This window comes from Lissotriton vulgaris, chromosome 6, assembly GCF_964263255.1.
Source record: "Lissotriton vulgaris chromosome 6, aLisVul1.2, whole genome shotgun sequence".
Classification (NCBI taxonomy): Eukaryota; Metazoa; Chordata; class Amphibia; order Caudata; family Salamandridae; genus Lissotriton; species Lissotriton vulgaris.
The window spans coordinates 200,775,085-200,798,771 of record NC_141694.1 but is presented as its reverse complement, the minus strand read 5'-3'; the positions used below and the strand labels follow the sequence as shown (position 1 = coordinate 200,798,771).

General features: G+C 47.2%; 1 protein-coding gene across 1 annotated transcript in view; it reads right to left on the bottom strand.

The window, feature by feature from the left end:
* Positions 1–10,393: 10,393 nt before the first annotated feature.
* Positions 10,394–23,687, bottom strand: part of LOC147707018 (meprin A subunit alpha-like) — a 131,442-nt gene continuing 118,148 nt past the window's right edge. The window contains exon 13 of the mRNA XM_086926244.1: positions 10,394–10,579. Within this exon, the coding sequence (XP_086782370.1) occupies positions 10,548–10,579 (32 nt within the window). The 3' untranslated portion in view covers positions 10,394–10,547. The remainder of the gene's footprint in view (positions 10,580–23,687) is intronic.

The following is a 23,687-nucleotide window of genomic DNA, read 5'->3' as shown; positions in this document are numbered from 1 at the left end:
CCCAGATTGTTTCCTATGCTGATGACACCCAGCTTCTCTTCACCTGCAAGAAGGGATCGGATTTTGACAGCGTGCAGATCAGAGGCTGCCTGGGGGCAGTGTTCGAGTGGTTTGAACATCATAGCCTCAAATGCAACTCCGATAAATCGGAGTTGCTGTTTTTTGGGGGTCCCGCCGATCCCAGATGGCAGTCTTGGTGGCCGTCGGCCATGTTCCCTCCATCGGCTGTTTCCACCAGGGCTAAGAATCTGGGAGTGCAGATCGATGAGGGTCTTACTTTGAAACCTCAGATTCTGGGTCTTGTTGGAAAGTGCTTTGACATTTTGAAAATGCTTAGGAAATTTCTTCCTATGCTTTCTCTGGCGCATCGAAATGTCACTGTACAGGCCTTGATAGTCTCCCGCCTGGATTACTCCAACGTCCTCTACCTGGGTATGCCTGATTATCTGTTATCGCGCATACAGGTAGTGCAGAATTCGGCTGCTAGAGCCATCTATGGCCTCCATCGTAGAACCAGTGCAAAGGAGTTATTGGAAAAATTGCATTGGCTCCCTGTTAAGAAATGGGTGGCTTTCAAGGTACTTACACTCGCCTTCAAGGCACTGCACGTTTCGGGAGCAAAATATATTAGGGGTTCGGGGATGTGTCGGGGCTCCGAGTAAATTGGGCCAAGACGTGCCTGTTCCCGATAAGGTTTGGTGGACGCCCGCCAGAGAGACTGAGCGCAGCGCGTTGGGAGCCGACGTGCCTGGTGCACCTCGGAGTGAATGTATATCATGAGATGGCGGACATCTTGGAGGGCAATATAGGGCATTGTGTGAGGGCTTTAAAGAGTAGCATGGCTTTCTGGTCTACGCTGCCGCTATCGAGGATGGACCGCGTCGCGTTACTGAAGATGGTAGCGCTGCCGCGGCTGTTATACTATTTCAGAACCCTGCCTGTTTAGGTACCGGGCCTGATCTTTAAGTCCTTACACTCCCAGGTAATAGGCTTTTTGTGGAGAGCAGGAAGGAGACGGGTTGCACTAACCACACTGATACGCCCGAAAGCCGAAGGGGGCCTATCGGTCCCGGATTTTGAACTGTATTATTTAGCAGCACAACTACCATTATTAACACAGGAGATAGCTAGAGAATTTAGAGGCCCCGTCCATAGGAGAGGGAAAGGGATACCACGGCATGTATTGTATTATATCATCTCCCAGCAGAAGTTAGACCCCGCCGATCTTACCCAGGGTGAGAAAACACTGCGATTGAGCTGGAACCGCAGCCAGCGTAAAGCGGGAGTGTTACACCATTATGCGCCAGAAATACAGTTAGAGATGCTTACAGCGTTGCCACAAGGGAGTGACAGAATGCCTTTGATGGATTGGGAGGGAGCTGGGATACAGATGGTTGGGGACTTGTATGAAAACGGGGAGCTATTGCCATACGAGACCTTACAGGACAGATATGATCTACCTAGGGGAGGATTCTTGCTGCATGCGGCGGTGGCGCATGCCATACGACAGCAATGGCGAGAAGGGCCAAGGGAACCTAAAATGACAAAGGCATGCCAATATGTAGTTATGGCGGCGGGTACTTTCAAGGCGGTAACGTGCTTGTATTCTAGATTACTAGATGAGGGTTTGGCGCCCCTAGAAGGTCTGAGGGCAAGGTGGGAGATTGGAATAGGGAAACCAATCCCGGAAGCACTGTGGGAGCAAATAGTGCGTAGAGCTTGGAAGGGCAGAAGAATGCACTTTTCCAGTTAGTGCATTTTTTCATATTGCACAGGGCGTACCTGACACCTGGGAAAATTAAGAGATATTTCAATGTAGAGGAGGCAGCATCTCCCAGATGCAACATGGAGGAAGCAGAGCTGGAACACATGATGTGGGAATGCCCAATGTTAGGGGATTATTGGAAGGAGGTGGGAACTATGTTGAATGAGGTCACGGATAGGAATTTAATCTATGATATGGCGACTTGCATATTGCACTGGTTTCCGCACACATCCAAAACAAGGCTGACTAGTAAATTTGTGGACTTGCGACTGCTGCTAGTAAAGCGGGAAATAACGAGGCGCTGGAAAGCAAAGGGGGGACCTTGTAGTGGGAGATGGAAAGCAGAGATGCAAAAGTGGGCCAGCAGTGAGAGTAATATCCGATTCAAGCAGGCGAAGCGTTCAAATAAAGAGCAGGACTTAGAAACAGCACCGGCCTGGGAAATGATGGTGCAAGCACTAGTTAACATTAAACAGGAGACAGAATAGGATACAGTTGCTAGAAATCACATAACTCAAGCAGGTACACATTAGGAAGGACTACGCAGTTGCACGGCAGTTATATGCGGTTTGTATAGGATGATCATAGCGTGACACACCGGGGATGGGAGGGAGGGGGGGTAGCGGGAGGGGGTCCGTAGAAGGTTACAGACTAGTCCATGGAAGGATGCCATGTAGGAGGAGTAGGAGGAAGGGATAAGATCAAGGAAGGGGGTTGAGGGAAACGGGGGGTAATGATTGACTGTAGATGTAATGGTACTTTGTAACTGTTTGTTCAGAAAATAATAAAAATTGTTTTAAAAAAAAATAGAGTATATGTTAAAATCAATAGATTGTCCAGATGTCTGACTCTATCCAGAAAGCATGACTAAAGCAACTTTACCATTGGTGAAAAGGAAATTCTGGGCTTTCATGTGGCAAAAGCAGGAGGCTACAAAAAGTGCCTTATTATCTAAATATCTGGACTTAAAGGCTGAACCCTGTTGGCACCCTTTCCTTGACTAGAATTCACCATCTGAGAAAAGGTCTCTATACCTCAAAGTTAGGCTAGGCTCAATCCTACACCAAATCCTGATCTAAGGGTTATGGACAGAGAGCTGGTATGTGGGAATGTTCCCTAGGCAGCCAAGAAACTTTGAAGCATTTCAAGCTACTCTGTGTAGAGTCATTATCCCCCTCCCGCGAAGGCATTACAGGCGGGCGGGCTTTCGCCCCCTCCATTCTACGGAAAAGGTAGTGGTTTCAGTTATGGACAGCCTACGAGAGGGCATTGACACCAATCTCCCTCAGGCCCTCATCCTTTTAGATCTATCCGCCGCTTTTGACACGGTGGACCATTCCATCTTACTTACCCGTGTCAAGGCGGCGGGCATAGAGGGTCTAGCCTTCGCTTGGCTTGAGTCCTTTCTAAGCGGTAGAGCTCAGGCAGTCCATCTTACCGGTTTCACTGCGGCCTCCCACAAGGTGACGTGTGGGGTCCCCCAGGGTTCTTCACTCTCCCCCCTCTTGTTTAATTTATACATCTTTCCCCTCATTTTTATGTTACAGCAGCTCGAGGTCACGGTGTACAACTACGCCGATGACCTCCAGCTTATTTTTAACCTCTCTCACTCCCCTTCATCCTTCCAGAATGTTCAAACTGTCATGTTGTTCATTCAGGATTGGATGAACTGCAACCACCTCAAACTCAATCCGGACAAGACTGAACTAGTCTTGACCGGAGGTGGTTGCAGTCCTTGGTCCCCTTCTCACTGGCCCTCCCCACTCGGTGCTCCCCCACTCCCGGTCCCTAAAGTCAAAACCCTGGGTATCTTCCTCAATCCCTCACTTTCTGTTCACTCACAGGTTAGTTCTGTTGTTTCCTCTTGTTTCTTTTCCCTCAGAATCATTAGGAAGATCTCTCGGTTTTTTTCACTCCCCACCCTTAAGATCATAGTACTGGCGATGGTGTTGTCGCGCCTTGATTACGGCAACATCATCTACAACGGTGCGCCTGCCTACGCCATTCACCGGCTGCAATTAGTGCAGAACCAGGCGGCCCGACTTATCTACGGCCTGCCTAAATATCATCGGGTCACCCCTCTACTGCAGGCACTGCACTGGCTGCCGGTGAAAGAACGGGCCTTGTTCAAGCTTGGGTGCCTTACCTTCCAGGCCAGAATGGGCACTGCACCAGAGTTCATTTGCTCGGCTATCAAGCCCTACACCCCAGGAAGAGAGCTTCGTTCCTCTCACCTGGCCCTCTTAACTGTTCCCCGTTTCAAAAAGAAAAAGGCTGGTGGCACCAAGTTTTCTGTTTTGGCCCCTGCATTTTGGAACTTCCTGCCCGCTGCACTCCGCACAACATCCTCTTACACTGAATTTAGGAAAAACCTTAAAACCTTTCTTTTCTCTCGTGCTTTTGCTGCCTAAATCTCCTTGCTCGCCATCTCCTCGCAATCTGAAGCGCCATGAAACCGCACGGTATAAGCGCGCTATATAAATGTTTTTAAATTCAAAATTACCTCCACCCTGTTTTTAAAATTCTGTATGATGGACTGGAAGTATGCCCTTTCACTTTGTTATAGAACTGACCAGCCGGAGATCTATACGGTTGGAGCATCATATGTATTTGCTGCTTGGAAGGGAAGATGATCGATTACAACATATGGCTAGGAGAGTAGCAACCTTAGTAAGAAAAAGCTTAGGCTATTCGGAACAAATTGGTCTAAATTGCACTTAAACTTTCTTTCGATGGGAGGGCTAGGGTGGCCATTGGAGCCTATAAAGTTGCTACCTCATAAGACGGCAATAGGAGCAGCGCTTGTTGCGGACTTAAAAGCAGACCAGTGCTGTATAGGTTAATCACTGGGGCCAATATATTTTTTTAAGGCTTTGCCCTTCACAAATGCACTTCAGCTGTTTTGCATGAGTGGTAGAGCAGCACTTATAGCGGTATTTCAAGGAGGTCTAAGGCTCAATAGGTCTATCTCTAGTACCAATATACTTTTAAAAGACTTTGCCCTACACGGATGTACTTTCACCGTTTTGCACAGATGAAGCCTCTGAGGCGGTCTGATATTTTTAAAGCCACTAGTCGTTTTAGACGGCAACTATACATAGCACTTTATCTGCTTGTTGAGCATATATGTAATATCTTTCTTAACTAAATTTGACCTCTCCACGGACACACTTTCACTGTTTTTGCATAGATAAAGTTCTCGAGGCGGCTTAATACGCTCAAGCTATCAGCCACCCTCAAAGTTAACAAGCATTTGCAATGCAATAGGTCTCACATTCACATGAGTTTGAGCTATTGGCATTGTAAATGACTTTGCCTTTTATTTATGTTTTGGGTTTTAAAACATAAATAAAAACCATTGTGATTTACAATACAATACTAATAGCTTGAACTCTCGCAAATGCGAGACCTATTGCATTGCAATAAAGTGCCTTCTCAACCGCTTGTTAGATTGTACATATCAGATGAAAAGAGACCGGCCTGCGATGTCTTCATCGTAGTGATAAATACTGCAGCGAAGAAGATGTGTAAGTGTTGTAAATTACACAGACACAAAGTGTGAAGTGAGAGTTACATATTATCCGAGCTATAAACACTAACAAAGTGCTCCGGCACCTCTCGCTCTGTGATTACACTGTCATGGCTCAGGAGGAAGAGCGGGAGGGGGGGCTATTTCCTGCCCTCTCCGTGATTCGAGTGTGTAGTGTGGCATTGCGTAATGTCATTGCTATCTTTGGCCTAATAAAAACACTCCAGTTGTAGTAGGGCCCTGGCTTCACCTCCTGCTGCAGGGTGGGCTGTGCTTTATGGCAGGCATGGAGGAATGGAGGGATGGTCTTGGCTGCAGCTCCGAGCTCGTGTAGTGCCTCTGCTATAATTAGTAAGCAAGAGGCGCTGAGGTGGTGGTATTAGTATTGGTGGTGGTGGTATTGGTATTGCTGGTGGTGGTATTCATGGTGGTGGTATTGGTAGTGGTATTGGTGGTGATGGTATTGGTAGTGGTGGTAGTGGTATTGGTGGTGGTGGTGGTGGTGGTGGTGGTGGTATAGGTGTTATTGGTGGTGGTGGTGGAGGTGGTATTGGTGGTGATGGTGGTGGTGGTGGTATTGGTAATGGTGGTATTGGTGGTGGTGGTGAAGGTGGTATTGGTGGTGGTGATATTGGTGATGGTGGTGGTGGTATTGTTGGAGGTATTGGTGGTATTTGTAGTGGTGGTACTAGTGGTGGTATTGGTGGTGATGGTGGTATGGGGTGATGGTGGTATTGGTGGTGGTGGTATTGGTGATGGTGGTATTGGTGATGGTGGTGGTATTGGTAATGGTAGTGGTATTGGTAGTATTGGTATTAGTGGTGGCGGTATTGGTGTTGGTGGTGGAGGTATTGGTGTTGGTATTGGTGGTGGTGGTGGTGGTATTGGTGGTGTTGGTGTTGTTGGTAGTGGTATTGGTGGTGGTGTTAGTGGTATTGGTGGTGGTGGAAGTGGTAGTATTGATGGTGGTGGTGGTGCTATTGATGGTGGTATGGGTGGTATTGGTGGTGGTGGAGGTGGTGTTGTTGTTAATAAAACTGGCTTTTGAAAACAACCCATCAGGTGGCTTAGTGCAGATGACATGTCACACAGATGTGCTGTTGTCAGCTTCAGCCCATTAGCACACGATTGTTTGCTACCTGTAATTCACATGACTTAATTTTTTAATCATTTCTAAATCCATTTTACTTGAGGGGTTGAAACAGACATGAGATAATGATGGGTTAAAGTGATTAACCTGCTTAAAAAAACACAAGCGGTTTCAGCTGAAGCAGCACATGTCCGGCCTCCAGTAACAGAAACTCAATAAAGTAAATAGTGCTTACAGACAAAATAACAGGTCCTGTGTAACAACCAAAGTAAAGGGCCCATTAGCCATGGGAGGTTACAAATAAAGACAAGGCCATACTAAGGAGGGACTAACAAGCCTATTAACGAATCTGAAGGCAGCATTTATGAAACACAATGAGACAAGCCAAGCAAAAATATGGGAGGAGAGTGGGCGCAGCTTTTCTCCCATACTCTACTACAGCAGTCTTGCAGAGCGAGCTATGCATGTGCGCTGCCGCTAGGCTCAACCCAAAAATCACTTATAGCACTCTTATTCGCTCGTTGCAAAGCTGCAATACTATTACTCATCTGCCCTCCTTTTTCTTTCATACCTAGGATTCACTCTACAACAGTTTTATCATCCCTTGATGTAACACATCTCAGAATGTATTATTTGTGCACCTCTATGTAGTTAAGCTACACCTTATTTGTGAAGTAGTGGAGGATGATAGATACATCTATGTTATGAAGGGGACCCACGCGGACTAATTGCAAGACAACTGAGGTGTTTAACCTGTTCAGCCGTAGGGATATCAAAAGGGGGGAGGAAGAGGTAGTGCTGCGTGGCACCGAGGTGGGCACGTCCTCCTCAAGCGAAAGTAACTGTAATCAACAGGGTCCACATCAAGGAGGTTTTTTGTATGTATCCTGATGTCTCTGGAGTACACACATTTGTTTAAAATACCCCTCACACACCAAAAGGGCCCTTGGTGTCATGCTTCATCATCGGGGTCTTCCCGCCCGGCTGCCGGACGGGGCAGTGCTGCGACAAGCGACTACGCTGGAGCACCTTTTTAATGTGGGTGCTATGTGAGTGAAGTGGAGTGAGTGTCAGTGGGGTCAGGAGTGATATAAAGGTGATGTTAAAAAATACCTGGCCTAGTGATAAAAAAACTATTTAATAAACACTGGCTGGTATTATTAAAAAACGTGAAGTCGGAAAGGGTAAGCGAAGTTATGAGCTTACTTTCCTGTGTGGGTCGACATGTTTCGGGGCGCCATGCCCCTTCGTCAGGACCGGGGTAAGAGATCCCCCTGTCACTCACTAAAGTCTTGCCACAGTGGGTGTATCTACAAAAAGTGAAACACAGATCTATGTGTATGGGTTTAGAATTAATATTATAATTCACATCCCTTTCTAAACAAGATACTTATGTAGTATGCCTGAAAAGACAAGAGCACTGTATTATTAATGCGCGGATCCCAAAGCGCTATTACTTAAGTACCTGAAAGAAAAAGTGGACAAACATACATATAGCCTTAGTCCATCTCTAGGAAAAACTAGGGAGGGATCTATAGTTTTACAATGGTAATTCACACACAAAAGGAGACATCACACATTACATACATATATAGTGCATAGAGGTTGGCTGTACTAGGTTTAAATACATACCTTTTTTGATGAGGAACAGTGCCTCATGGGCCAACACTAGATGGAAGGGTATAAGGGCGGTCCAGCTGCAGGTGGGATAAAAAATGAAACAGAGAAGTATATGTAGAAGTTTTCTAAATGATTAAACAATGGCATCCTATAAGCCACTGTTCCCTGGTCTTCCTACTCGGCTGTGCCGTACTTACTCAACCCCCAGCCTCGTTGTGCTTCCTCCTCCGTCCGTGGCCACCGTGGTAATGAGGATGGAGGTAGGGGCGGGAGTTTAAATAGCTTTGATAATTAGTTAATTGGGGTGGGTTATTATCAAAGCTATTTAAACTCCCGCCCCTACCTCCATCCTCAATACCACGGTGGCCACGGACGGAGGAGGAAGCACAACGAGGCTGGGGGTTGAGTAAGTACGGCACAGCCGAGTTGGAAAACCAGGGAACAGTGGCTTATAGGATGCCATTGTTTAATCCTTTAGAAAACTTCTACATATACTTCTCTGTTTCATTTTTTATCCCACCTGCAGCTGGACCGCCCTTATACCCTTCCATCTAGTGTTGGCCCATGAGGCACTGTTCCTCATCAAAATAAGTATGTATTTAAACCTAGTACAGCCAACCTCTATGCACTATATATGTATGTAATGTGTGATGTCTCCTTTTGTGTGTGAATTACCATTGTAAAACTATAGATCCCTCCCTAGTTTTTCCTAGAGATGGACTAAGGCTATATGTATGTTTGTCCACTTTTTCTTTCAGGTACTTAAGTAATAGCGCTTTGGGATCCGCGCATTAATAATACAGTGCTCTTGTCTTTTCAGGCATACTACATAAGTATCTTGTTTAGAAAGGGATGTGAATTATAATATTAATTCTAAATCCATACACATTGATCTGTGTTTCACTTTTTGTAGATACACCCACTGTGGCAAGACTTTAGTGAGTGACAGGGGGATCTCTTACCCCGGTCCTGACGAAGGGGCATGGCGCCCCGAAACATGTCGACCCACACAGGAAAGTAAGCTCATAACTTCGCTTACCCTTTCCGACTTCACGTTTTTTAATAATACCAGCCAGTGTTTATTAAATAGTTTTTTATCACTAGGCCAGGTATTTTTTAACATCACCTTTATATCACTCCTGACCCCACTGACACTCACTCCACTTCACTCACATAGCACCCACATTAAAAAGGTGCTCCAGCGTAGTCGCTTGTCGCAGCACTGCCCCGTCCGGCAGCCGGGCGGGAAGACCCCGATGATGAAGCATGACACCAAGGGCCCTTTTGGTGTGTGAGGGGTATTTTAAACAAATGTGTGTACTCCAGAGACATCAGGATACATACAAAAAAACCTCCTTGAGGTGGACCCTGTTGATTACAGTAACCTGTTCAGCCTGCATCTTGCACCCATGAAATAACAAAAGGGTAGCCTGCTAGCATAAGCGAACATGTTGATTGGAATGTTTATAATGTCTTATTACTTGAGGTATGTATTGCTATTATGAAGTTTATACATTTAGGTATCCCGAAATGTGCAAATTACTATGCTTTGTTATTGTATGGCATTATCCTAAAGCTGAATAAATAAACTTCAGCAATTCACTGTTATTTGTTTGAGGAACCCTAAAGAAGTGGTCGATGTGGAAAATCAGAGACTTCTGGATGAATCTCGTTTTTATGCCACGTTCCTGTCAAATCTTAAGTACGCTTGGAGTCTGAACGCGTATAACTAGTGTCTTTATGCCGGTGGAATAGGCTGATGGTCCTTCTTGCCTCCTCACTGAGAAGGATGTGTGGAAGCTCTTTCCTGGTGGATTTCATGGATAGGGATTTAGGTACTTGCATTCGGAGTAGCAGAGGAAACATGAAATGGCGTAAACATACCAAAGTCGACCAATAACTGTTAGATCTCAGGTTACGGATGTCGGGCTTATTTACAAGCCCCTTGCGCGCCAGTGTGTCACTTTTAGTATTAGTTTGGAATATTACGTTTTACATAAGATAGATAGATAGAGAGACAGGATAGATAGATAGACAGACAGACAGACAGACAGACAGACAGACAGACAGACAGACAGACAGACAGACAGACAGACAGACAGACAGATAGATAGATAGATAGATAGATAGATAGATAGATAGATAGATAGATAGATAGATAGATAGATAGATAGATAGATAGATAGATAGATAGATAGATAGATAGATAGATAGATAGATAGATAGATAGATAGATAGAATGACATCCCGGGCAGACCTTTCAGCTCCATACTGTATTCAAGGTATTTCCCTGGGAACTTTTGTAATGATACAGTGCTCAATTTCTCATACTTCACCAGTAGTTTGTAGTGCCTGACAACAAATCAAATAAGACCAAATCAAATACTAGTGCAAATTGATGCATGTATTCAAAATCCGCAAGAAAAAAAAAATCAGTGCACAGAAAATATTTATCGGCAAATGTGGTATCTCTTTAAGAAGATGCACTTCTGTATAATGACGGGGTTATTTCCAGGTCCATTGTTCTCCTTTCTAGAATGTGTTCAGCCTTCAGTCTTTATCAGAGGAGTTAAATCTGCCATATAACAAAGAAGAGGTTAATATCTACAAGTTGGGCCATAGTGCATTTCTGTCTTCTCAATGATGTGTACAGTACATACAATTAAATTTTGATTTAGTTATGTATGATATATTTGCAAGATTTCGCAACACAGAACTCAAACTCTAAGCATCAGGGGCCGATTCACAGAACTAATCTGAGATAAAATCCAAAACGTACTACTTTTGTTATTCACAGAAGGCATTTAGTTGGTGTAAAGTTAGGACTCCTAACTCTACTACTACTAAACTGAGATAAAATCCTAAACTTTCTATTTTTGGTATTCTCAGAAGGCATGTAGTAGTAGTAAAGTTAGGACTCCTAACTCTACTACTTCTAAATGCCTTTTGTGAATACCGAAAGTCGTAAAGTTAGGATTTTTTCTCACTTCAGTAGCAGTAAAGTTAGGAGTCCTAACTTTACTACTACTAAATGCCTTCTGAGAAGACCAAAAGTAGTATATTTAGGATTTGATCTCAGACTAGTTCTGTGAATCGGCCCCCAGAATATTCGAGATTGGTCTGCATTCCTAAATTCATAAAGACATATTGTGGATTTTCTTTGATATTACTGAGAAAATCTGAATTTCATTAAAGACATTGTGATAGATTTAATTTCAATCACATCAAAAACATAAACAAAGTAGATTAAAAGCCTCGTTGACATATTAATGGTATTTAAAGAGCTCGGTTCTCCCAAAAAGAAAAAAAATGGAAAAATTAGGCAACTATTTCCATGAAACATTCTTCCTAACCTTTGGAGTATGTAATTGGATAGATTCACTTGTCTCTTGTGAGACTTACCTGAGATGTCTTAATTCCTCTGGAAGTTGGAAGTATTGACGAGGTTACAAAAAACTGATTTGTATGTGTACTATTGAAATTTGTCGCCTGCGACAGCTTGGTGGTATTAACTTCATTGTGCTACATTTTACAGATTGAGTAATCACTCAAACAAATTATGAAACATTGTATAGTGCTAGATTAATGTAGTGCGCTATTTACCATCAACAAAGCCAAATGCCTACAACAGAAAACTGTTTACGCTTTGCCACCTTTCAGTGACATCACCCAAGAAGACAGGACCCCTACAGAATGTGGTGAGGGTCTTCTGAGTCTTCCATATGGCGTAAATATTCATAGGCCATTGGCTGAAGAGGAGCCCCATAAATGGTTGACCGCCTTCCCCAGAGCTTTGTTGAATGTACCCTTACTACCCTTGTGTAACAAAACACATCATCTGAAAAGGAAAAGTGTCTGAATTAAATCCCAGCAATCTATTAAATATGGTTATGTTTTCTGGCCGCGAAGAATAAGGGTCAGACATATGAACTACACCAGCTGAGAAATTTTACACAGCTACTGGGCAATGTTAAACCATAGTTAAGTCAACATCGGCCCAGGAAGTTGGTGCTCAATTTTATTTTTTGCACCTAATAGTCAGTTCAAAAATTGTGTTTGCACCGTGCAAATTGCACTGAAACCTTTCCTGCCAACTGTGCAAAAATCCTCAGAGCCAGTGCTGGGACATCTGCTCATCAATGACCGAAAGCAGAGATTCAGGTACCAGACATGGGTGTTGATGTATATTGGTGTCAGCTGCATAGTAATGTTTGGAGGGGAACAGCCCACCCAGTGCAACATCCAGAACCTCCAGCAAACTGACAAAAGAAATAGAGATTGAGAAGGAAACCTTGTCGCACACATAGAAGGAAGGGGCAGAGTGGAAAGTCACGTCAAACCTGACCTGGTGTGTTGTGTGTTCCCATGGGGAGCAGGGTCAAGACTGATTTGCATACGGCTGGGTTTAAACTGGAATGGCACAGGGAACGAAAAACGTTGAATTCAGGCACAGATCTCTGTACTGGGGTGAATGTTTGACATTGTTCAGCATTCGGTCACGTCACCGTATGCTCAGACGTGAGTCCCTTGCTCACTTTGCCACTGGATTCAAGCAAGCCGGGCTGAAGACGGCTGGAATGCCAGAAACCGGTCCTCAGAAGCTTGTTTCCGGTCCAGGGAAGACATGGCTTGGCAGTTCGGGCTGGACTGTTCCCATGAGGCACAGGGTCAGACTGATTTGCATATAGCCATGTCTGAACTAGGGTAGCATAGTGGGCTAAAGAACGGTGATGGATTAAACCCAGATCTTTTGACTGGGTGTGAGTGTTTGATTGATTCAGATGCTCCGTCCATCACCACCCCCTTTTGTACCGCTCATGGGAACAGTCCAGCCCGAACTTCCACGCCATGTCTTCCCTGGACCCGAAACAAGCATCCTGGGACTGGTTTCTGGCTAATCAGCCAGGCTAGCTTGAATCTAGTGGCAAAGTGAGCAAGGGACCCACGTCTGGGCATACCCTGCCAACTTAGGGCGAACAGTCTGCTGTGCTGCCGTACGCCAATTCTAAAGGATAGGAATGCACCGTATTAACAAGATACGGTGCATTCCTGTCCTTTCAGCCAGCGCCTGCGTACATTTTTGGAGTCTTGCGCCAATGCAAGCACCCTTGCACTATGGTGCAAGGGTGACTGTGTTGTTGGTATTTCCTCTTCTCGTGGAAAAAGGAAATAACAAGGAGAAATGTGAACATTTCTGCGTGTTACGCCTGCTCTCAGGAGGTGCAAGGTTTTAGCACTGCCTCAGGTCTATCTGATGTTGTAAATCTGGGCCAGTGACAAATTCCATGGGTGTTGAGTGTAAAATTCCATGGGCCTTGTCTTACTGTATATCTACAAGGCAATGAAAAGCCATGCAGGGTGGCTTTATGTGGCCTTGTATTTATGGTTAAGCACGGTTTGCCATTGGAAGATCACAAAAAAGTGAAGTTCCGTCGGCTCACAGGGCTTGTAAATATGCCCCTGAGTTTTATCTGTTCACTGACTTTGAATGGATGAACATGCATAGTAGTGGGAGGCAGCGCTGGATGCAGACCAGAGGAGACTAGTAATACTAGGGGGTTAATGGAGAATATGCAGAAGGGAAATCAGAGGTTTATGATGTTCCCTGAAGACCGAGATGCAACCTACCGGATGTGTAGTTTCCAAAAAAACGAAGCTTAAATTAATTCACCAGGTGGTCCTCCTAGAGGAGGTGCATCCCACTAAGATTTGCACCTTCCAAAAATCACTCTGTGTTAAAGAAGCCTATTGGGGTCTAGCCAGAATCAATGAGGTGCAACTCAATGGTATGCACAGTTTCCAAAAACTAACAAGTGTAATAGATATCTATATTGTCTACTCAGGAGCAGAGATGTGGCAAACAACTGGAAGGCAGCTAACAAAACCACCAATTGAATTGAGAGTGTATGGAATCGTCCTATGAGGGCAGGTGCAACAAATTGGATGTGGTGCTTCCAAAGACACCAAGTACAATAGGTTTATAGGGTCTACTCACGGTTGCAACATACTGGAAGATGCACTTTAAAAAAACATGGAATGTAAGAGAGATATTTTGGGTCCACCCAGAAGTGGCCTGGAGTCAGCTGATTGAACATTGAGTGATGCAGAAGTCCATGATGTTCACCCAGGATTGAGAGGGGTGCAACATACTGGTAAGTGTATCAATCATAAACCATGAGTCTACCGAAGAGTGGAGGGTGTGCAACTCACTATAAGTTGCAGCTTCCAAAAACGAATAGGAGGAACAGAACTCAATGGGGTCCACCTAGTACCATCACAGGGGTGTAACCCACTAGAAAGCACTCTTCAAGATTGCCTGAAGAAAGAGTGACTCCTTCCAGTAGATATAGTGCCAAATTGAACTGATTATTATACGTAGAAGGAGTCAAGTGTCTTCTTAAGAGATTCCCAAATAGGAGGAGAAACCGTATGGGGGAAAAAAACATCTGGTACTGATTGAACATTATGGAAATTAAGAAAATGGCAAGAACCAAACTTAACCTGGAGAATAAGGAGTAAAAAAGCCAGTCCAAATCAATTAAATGCATTCTTTACTCAGACCTGCCTCCTTAGATATGATATAACTAGGCTATCCAGTTTTAGGTTTAAACCTATAATAACAGATAAAACTCCATAGAGAAGCAAACAGCCCTCATCAGTGTAATCACTCAAACACTTAGAAACACCTGTAGAACCACTAACTAAAATACCATTAACAGAAAGGAAAGTGAGACAAAAAGAGTCACTTTTATTTTTTTCTGAAGGGGCCAACAGAATGTAACTTTGTTACAGAAGGTAGCAGGAAGACAACTGGTCTAAAATTATTCTACTTGAGACTTAGGGGCCCATTAGGATGCCGGGCGGATTGCTACCACCAGCCTGGCGGCGGCAATCCACCTGGCATCCGCATTGGAATTCCCCCCGCCATATTAGTATGGCGGGGGGGGGACCTCGGCAGACGGAAAGACCGCCTGCCGCTTTTCCACCCCGGTCGCCTTGCGCGCGGGGCGGAAAAGGATTAATATGGTGGCGGTGTCTTTCAGACACCGCCAGCCGTATTACAATGGGTTTTTAGTGATGCCTTTCCGCGGTGGCGATGCCGCCACGGAAAGGCATGCGGTCTTCACTCTGGGGGTCCCGTGTGAGCCCCCAAAGTGAAGGAGAGGTGGGGGGTGCACACGGGGGGTACCTGTGGTACCCCCCTTCATTTGCATAGACAAAGCGGCAGGCACTGCGCCGTGCCTGCCGCTTTGTCTATGCAAATGCTTTAATGCATTTTTAGCATTGTGGCGGACGGTGCTGAGAGCACCGCCCACCACAATGCTATAAATGCAGGATGTGCCCGCCACTGTGGCGGGCACATCCTAATACCCCCCACGGGACCCCGCCCTTATGGCGGGTGGTCCCAATCCCCGCGAGGATGACGGGCGGACAAAGTCCACCCGTCATCCTAATAGGCCCCTAACTGTTTAGGGATGTCACTATAATATTGTTTCTTCCTTAATTGTGTTTCTTCTAGTTTTGTGTGCTGGATTAAAGGTGCAGAGTTAAAGAAGCATATTTTAAGTCTTATTTAAGTATTTCATACAATGGAGAAAATCTTGGAATATTAAAATCATATTTGATCTTTTGGCAGTGATTGGTGAAGTGGCTGGCTCATAAGAACCTAGGCCAATATTTGCTATCACATTTACCAACTGAATGGGTAAAACATTTACACATTAGCCCTCTTGATTAACAAGTCAGTATTGATGGCACATCACCTTCCAAACACCTCTGGAAATGCAAAGTGTAGTGACTGTTAAAAGGGTTCTAACACTAGACACATGGGATAGTGAAGGAAATATGACACAAGACTTACCACCGACCCACAAAATTCATGGCTGCATGGTGTCTCATTGGTATGAGTGATACCTTCTGCTAATCCTGGCTTTTTTACCCAACTTCACTTTATTGCTAGTTATTTTTAACCCAAAGTTACAAAGTGAAAATAGAAACTTCAAGTCCCAGAATATAATGTGATGTCTCTTAAAAGGTCAGGAGTGACTTAAAGTGACATATTTGACATGGAGGCACCTGGAAGGTATGAATACCCCCACAGCAGCAGCACCACCTTAACTACCACCTTAACGCAGTCAGGCAATGAGTGCAGCTGTCATTCATAAGGTATTAAGCCACTGCAGGTTGTGTCATTTTATTTTTCTGTGTAGGACAGGGCTCCGTCAGAGGGACCGAGCCCTGCATCAAATAGGTTCCTTATTTTATTTTCAAAAACAAAATCCCAAAATGAGATTTTCGTTTTGAAAATTAAAAATACAAAGCTCCCTTTGCTATGGGAGTCTCTCTCATGGCATGGAGAGCATTTAGCAGTTGTCACTGCACCCTACAGCCAGGGCTTTCCTGGCAGTGATGGGCATGTAATGTTGTATGCAGTCTAGTAGCTGGGATGGGAGGAGTTTCGGGGCTGAGGGAAGAGGAGGGGCAACCACAGGAAAGGGGCAGTTAGAGTAGGGACAGGGTCGTGAATAGAAGCACAATAAAGCTCCTCTAAATATCCTTATACTTGTCAGTCGTTATTGCTGCCACAACATGACAACTGGCGACGAGGGTGGGATGGAAAGATAACCAGCCCGGAACCCCAGAAGAAGTATCCTGTCCCCAGGCACCACGCAGAACAAGTCGTCTGCAGGACACGCGTTCCCCGAAGAAGCCGCCGCCTACAGCTCTAGGCCAGCGGTAAATGAGTTGCTCCACGATCAGGCGATCGTGTAGAGCCCTTGTAAGAGCTGCGGGATGGCAGCGCTGCCGCTGAGACACCCGACGCGATTTTCGCCCCAAAAGTCGCGAGTGCAACCCGAAGATTGCGGTGACCGAGAAGGAACTGAGAACCCACCTCAGTCCTCCTGAAGTGCCCTGAGGAAGTGGGGAGAGTCCGGGAAAGCAAAGGACCCCGGCGGAGGCGCCGGAGTGAAAGCGCTGATTCTGCCGACATCGGGTCTCACCCCCGATGCGTGAGGAACGGCACGCGGTGGAAAGGAGAAACCAGAGCTCGTTCCTGGCCTACCTGAGGGTGAAAGCAGCCTGGATCTTGAAGCTGAGGCTGTGCAAGTGCTGCTATCCGGAGGAGAGATACTCGGTGAGTGCCCTGTGACACCGAGTGAGCCAGCAGTGAATGAGACCTCGTGGGTGCTGAGAACTACTTTGCGGCGGCCATCTTAGAGTCAGGCGGTTGAGAAGGACACCATGTGAAGTGCATGAGCGGCCATCTTGAAGTCAGGCATCTCCAGCGTGAGGCGAAACAAGCATTGAAAAGACAAAAACAAGCATTGAAAAGACAAAACAAGCACTGGCGAATGCAATTGGATAACAACCTATAATAGTGAAAAGGGTGACTATTGCAGAAACAAGCACTGGCCAGTGCAAAGGCAAGAAGAAGTCAGAATACAAGCGAGTTGTTGACACGTCAGCCCAGCCATGTCGAATTCACCCACCAGGAACGGAGGTGGTGCAGCAGCGGCCGTGGCTGCCCCGGTCGCGCCCATCGTCTCGCATCTACGCCCCCCGGAACCATTGACCCTGGTGGCGGGCGAAGGTATGGGTCCTCGGTGGCAGGAGTGGCTGGAGGATTTTGAGGACTACCTAGAGGGGTCGAACGTGACAGGAGACAGAGATAAACTCATTGCACTCCGAAATCTTGTTGGGAAGGAGATTGGGAAAGTGATAAAAGAATTACCGACGGATGACAGAGGAACATACGACAAAGTGCGCAATGCACTCAATAAGAAGTTTGTGCACAAAAGGAATGTGGACTATGCGAGGTACGTGTTTCATCAGGCACGTCAGGACAAAGATGAAATGATGAGCACGTTCATTTCACGACTGCGCCGACTGTCGCAGTATTGCAATTTTGACTCATTTTCAACGGAAGATGCCATCCGACTGAGAGTCATTCAATCAATCAATCAGGAGTTTGTTAAAGCGCGACTACTCACCCGTAAGGGTCTCAAGGCGCTAGGGGTGGGGGTGTGGGGGGGTGCAGGTTCCATTCCATCAAGGAGGGGGTCTGTCGAAGATCCAGGTTTTGAGGTTTCTTGCGAAGATGGGGAGCGATGTTGTCTGTCTGAGGTGGAGCGGAAGGGCGTTCCATGCTTTGGCCGCGAGGAAGGAGAAGGAGCGGACTCCCGATCTGGTCTTTCTGGTGCGGGGGACCACGGCGTAGGAAAGCTGGGCTGATCGTAGGGTCCTTTGGGGTGCGTGGAATTTGAGTCGGCTGTTCAGGTATGCTGGTCCGGTGCTGTGGAGGGCCTTGTGTGCGTGGGTGAGCATCTTAAAGGTGATTCTCGCCTCGACGGGGAGCCAGTGGAGTGTGCGCAGGTGCTGGGAGATGTGGCAGTGTTTGGGCAGGTTGAGGACCAGTCTTGCGGCGGCGTTCTGGATGTTCTGTAGCTTGCGGATGAGGTTTTTGTTTATTCCGGCGTAGAGTGTGTTGCCGTAGTCGAGTCTGCTGGTGACCAGGGCGTGAGTGACTGTCTTTCGGTGTTCGAGGGGGATCCATTTGAAGGTCTTACGAAGGAGGCGGAGGGTGTGGAAGCAGGAAGATGAGACAGAGTTGATCTGGCGGTCCATTTTGAGCTCGGAGTCCAGGATGATTCCCAGGTTGCGTGCGTGGTCTATGGGGGTTGGCGGGTTTCCGAGGGCGGTGGGCCACCAGGTGTCACTCCAGGCGTCGGGGTTTGAGCCCATGATGAGTACTTCTGTTTTGTTGGTGCTTAGTTGAAGGCAGCTGTTTTTCATCCATTTGGCGACGGCTTCCATGCCTTCTCGAAAGTTGCGTCTGGCGGTGTTGGATCGTTGGATAGGGAGAGGATGAGCTGGGTGTCGTCTGCATATGACACGATGTTGAGTCCGTAGGTTCTGACGATGGGGGCAAGTGGAGCCATGTAGACGTTGAAGAGAGTCAGGCTGAGGGAGGAGCCCTGGGGGACTCCGCAGGTGATCGGTGTGGGGTCTGAGAGGAAAGGGGGGAGTCTGACCCGCTGCGTCCTGCCGGAGAGGAAGGAGCAGATCCAGTCGAGGGCCTTGTCCTGGATTCCTGCATCGTAGAGTCTGCGTATTAGGGTGCGGTGGGAGACTGTGTCGAACGCCGCTGATAGGTCGAGGAGGATGAGGGCTACTGTTTCTCCTTTGTCCAGTAAGGTGCGGATGTCGTCTGTTGCGGCGAGGAGGGCGGTTTCCGTACTGTGGTTTTTTCTGAAGCCGGATTGGGAGGAGTCGAGGATGTTGTGTTCTTCAATGAATGTGGCGAGTTGGCTGTTGATGGCTTTCTCGATGACTTTCGCTGGGAACGGGAGCAGGGAGATGGGTCTGTAGTTTTTGAGGTCGGTGGGGTCCACTGATGGTTTCTTTAGGAGGGGGTTCACCTCGCCGTGTTTCCAGTCGTCGGGGAACGAGGCGGTCGCCAGGGAGCGGTTGATGGTTTGGCGGAGCATGGGTGCGATGGTGTTGGCGGCTCTGTTGAAGATGTGGTGGGGGCAGGGGTCCGTGGGGGCCCCTGAGTGGATTGACTTCATTGTCTTCAGTGTGTCTTCGGACATTGAAGGCTGTCATTCAGAAACCCTCCGCAGGCGGCTGCTAAGAAAGAGCCACGATCTCGACGAGATTGAGGAAATGACGAGGGTATATGACCAGGCGGAAGAGCACGCAAAAAACATGGAGACCGGCAAGGGAGAAAGAAAAGAGCAAGCTTATTGGACCCAAAGCTCCAGCAGTCAAAGAAGATCAGGTGATCATCAGAGAAGGTCCCGTCCCGCGTCCCGACACACACATCTAAGTCATCGACGCTATGACTCAAGAAGAGGAGAAAAGAAACCGAACTATGCCAAGAAGTCAGAACGTTCACGGAAATGCTACAGATGTGGCTATGACTTTCCACACACAGACACCTGTCCAGTGATGGGCCAGCAGTGCCGGAAATGTGGGCGCATGAACCACTTTGAAGTAATGTGTGGAGTATACAACAAGGAGAGAAGGAGTGAGACAACCAGATCTCGACCAGAAGGCCAGCAACATCACGTGAAAGCTGTACAAGACCGAGCACCGTCGTTGTCCGGCTCATCACACTCCAGCAAAGAATCCCACAGGGCTCAATGGACTAGAAGGTCACAGTCGAGGGAGTCGAGGTCAAACTCAAGAGAGACGACATACACGGACGAATACATCTGCATGGTAGCTGACCACGATCAATTAAAGAAGTATCCTCCATTGGACAATGCAGTGGGGACGCATGCCACAAAATTTGTACTAGACGATGGGGCGTCAATAAACTACATGCCCGTGACCGAATACAAGAAGATGAAACCACCGCCGGCTTTGAGTCCCGCACATGTCAGGGTGTTCACCTGGATGGCAAGAAAACCACTTCCCTGTCTGGGCAAGTTTGCAACAACACTCAAACATGAATCCCCGGCAGCACAGGCATACATTCATGTCATTGAAGGACCAGAGGCTGACTGCATCCTCAGTCTGCCCACAGCAGAGAGACTCAGACTAGTAGAAATATTATACCGAGTACACGATAATCCAGACATTGTTCGGAAATTACCGAAGCTGTTCAGCGGACTTGGCAAGATGAATAAGTGTTTAATTCGTTTACACATAAATGATCAGGTACGCCCCATTGACCAACACCGGAGGAGAGTACCCTTCCACCTTCAGCAGGCGATGGAAGACGAGATCCAGGAACTGCTTCAGGCAGATATCATTGAAAAAACGGGTGGTCCACACCATGGGTATCACCAGTTGTGATCATTCCCAAGAAAGGCACCCCTGAGAAAGTAAGACTATGCGTGGACATGAGGCTTCCCAACACAGCCATAGAGCGAGAGAGACATCCAGGGCCACATCTGAGCGACATGATAGCAGCATTAAATGGGGCCCAGGTATTCTCGAAGCTGGATCTCAACAAGGGTTATCATCAGCTTGAATTGCACGAGAAATCAAGATACATCACAACGTTCGCAACCCACCTAGGCCTTTTCCGTTACAAAAGACTAAACTTCGGAATTTCCTCAGCAGCCGAAATATTTCAAGAAGTGATACGACAAACCATCCGACACATCCCGAATTCACTAAATTACAGTGACGATATACTCGTCTACGGATCAAACACACAAGAACACGACCAAGCCCTGGATCGAGTGTGCCATGCTCTCCTGGAAGCGAACCTAACATTAAACAAAGACAAGTGTGAATTTCATCAGTCCACCTTCAAGTTCTTTGGTCACGTGTTTTCAGGAGCAGGAATGAAGCCTGACCCCGAGAAAGTCACCACTCTGAAACCACCAAAAGCCCTCAAGACGTCAGCGACGTCCGATCGTTTCTAGGAATGGCCAGTTACTGTTCCAGATATATCAAGGATTATGCAACAATCAGCCATCCACTTCGTGCCCTCACGAAACAGGGGCAGCCGTTCGTGTGGAGCCCTCAGTGTGAGAGAGCCTTCAAAGAGATCAAGCAGGCAGTGGAAGCAGCGGACAACTTGGCCTATTTCAACACCAGGCGAAAGACAGAAATTTCCATAGACGCCAGTCCCGTTGGTCTGGGCGTCATTTTAGCTCAATATGACAATGACACTGAGCAGCGTCACATTGTGGCCTATGCCAGCAGCAGCCTGTCTGACACCGAAAAGGCTTACTCTCAGCCCGAGAAAGAGAGTCTCGCGGCAGTGTGGGCCTGTGAACACTTCCATGTGTTTATCTTTGGTAAGCACTTCACCAAGATCACCGATCACCAAGCCCTGGTCACTATCTTCGGCAATCCCAAAGCCAAGATGCCGCCCGCATTGAAAGATGGGGCCTGAGACTGCAAGAATATACCTTCACCATCATTCACAAACCCGGGAAAGGTGAGAATCCAGCGGACTATATGTCCAAACCCCCGCAGGCATCTCACGAATCACACCCATCGATAGCTGAGGAATATATCCACTTTGTGGTAGACGTAGCCCGACCACCGGCAGTCCCAATAGACGCGATCAAAGACGCCACGGCACAAGACAATATCCTGCAAAAGGTAATGCGCCGATTGCGCACGCACCGTTGGAGATATGAGAGTGAGGATGAAGCAAGCGATCTTCAAATACGCCACGAAATGCAAGCTTTCAGACATGTCAGTGATGAACTGTCAACCACCTCAGAGGGGTTCCTCCTGAGGGACCATGGGATCATAATCCAGAGACAGCTACGGCAAGGAGTGGTCAACCTCGCGTACGAGGGTCATCGGGGAGTAGCTGCCACCAAGAGAGCCTTGAGGGAGAGGGTCTGGTTCCCGCAACTAGATCAAATGGTTGAGCTCACATTGAAAGACTGTCCTCAATGTCAGCTGGTAAGATCCGGAGAACCTCCGGCTCCCCTTCAAATGACTCCCCTCCCGGAAGGGGTATGGCAGGAACTGGCCATGGACTTCTATGGGCCCCTCCAATCAGGCCGATACGTGGTGGCCATCATTGACGAGTACTCAAGATTCCCGATAGCTCGCTTTGTGCCCTCCACCAATGCTTCCAGCATGATTGCCGTGTTGGACGAGGTGTTTGCCGCATGGGGTGTTCCCAAAGAACTCAAAACAGACAATGGCCCACCGTTCAATAGTCATGAGTTCAATGAATTTGCGAAGCATCTAAACTTTTGACATCAAAAGGTTACACCGTTGTGGCCGCAAGCCAATGGCACCATTGAGAGATTTATGGCCACACTCAAGAAAACCTTCCAGCAGGCCACGCTAGAGAAAAAGGACTTACAGACAGCTCTAAACGAAGTGCTATGGGCTTACCGGACCACTCCACATGCTACCACTGGGAAATGCCCTGCCACCCTAATGCTTGGGCGGCCTATCCGAACAAGGATCCCGATGTGGGAAGGAGCTCTGGCACCAGTGTCCCCGACCCGCACCCATCAAGAAACAGCGAAAGCGGATCGAGCTGAGAAAACCCGGATGAAGACATATGCGGATGCTAAAAGACGTGCAAAGTCTCCCTCTTTCCAAACCGGAGATTGGGTACTAGTGAAACAAAAACAGACCAAGAAGACTGATTGTCGAATCAAGGATGAGCCTTTCTTCATCACTCTCAAACAAAACAGGTGATGGACAGAATGTGGATCAATGTCACACATTCAACCCAGTCCAAAGATCTGGGCCCAAATCCATCGTTTTTTTGCACTCCACACCACCCTGGGTTAGACAATGGCGATATGCAAATCAGCTCTGACCCTGTGCCCCATGGGAACAGTCCAGTCCGAACTACAAAAGCCATGTCCTTCCCAGAACGGAATCAAGCATCCGAGGACCGGACCGGTTTCGAGGTAACACCTCTCATCAGCCCGGCTAGCTTGACTCCAGTGGTGTGGAGTGCCTGGGACCCACGTCTGAGCATCCCCAGCGCACTTATGGCGGCAATTTCAAACAAAACAGGTGATGGACAGAATGTGGATCAATGTCACACATTCAACCCAGTCCAAAGATCTGGGCCCAAATCCATCGTTTTTTTGCACTCCACACCACCCTGGGTTAGACAATGGCGATATGCAAATCAGCTCTGACCCTGTGCCCCATGGGAACAGTCCAGTCCGAACTACAAAAGCCATGTCCTTCCCAGAACGGAATCAAGCATCCGAGGACCGGACCGGTTT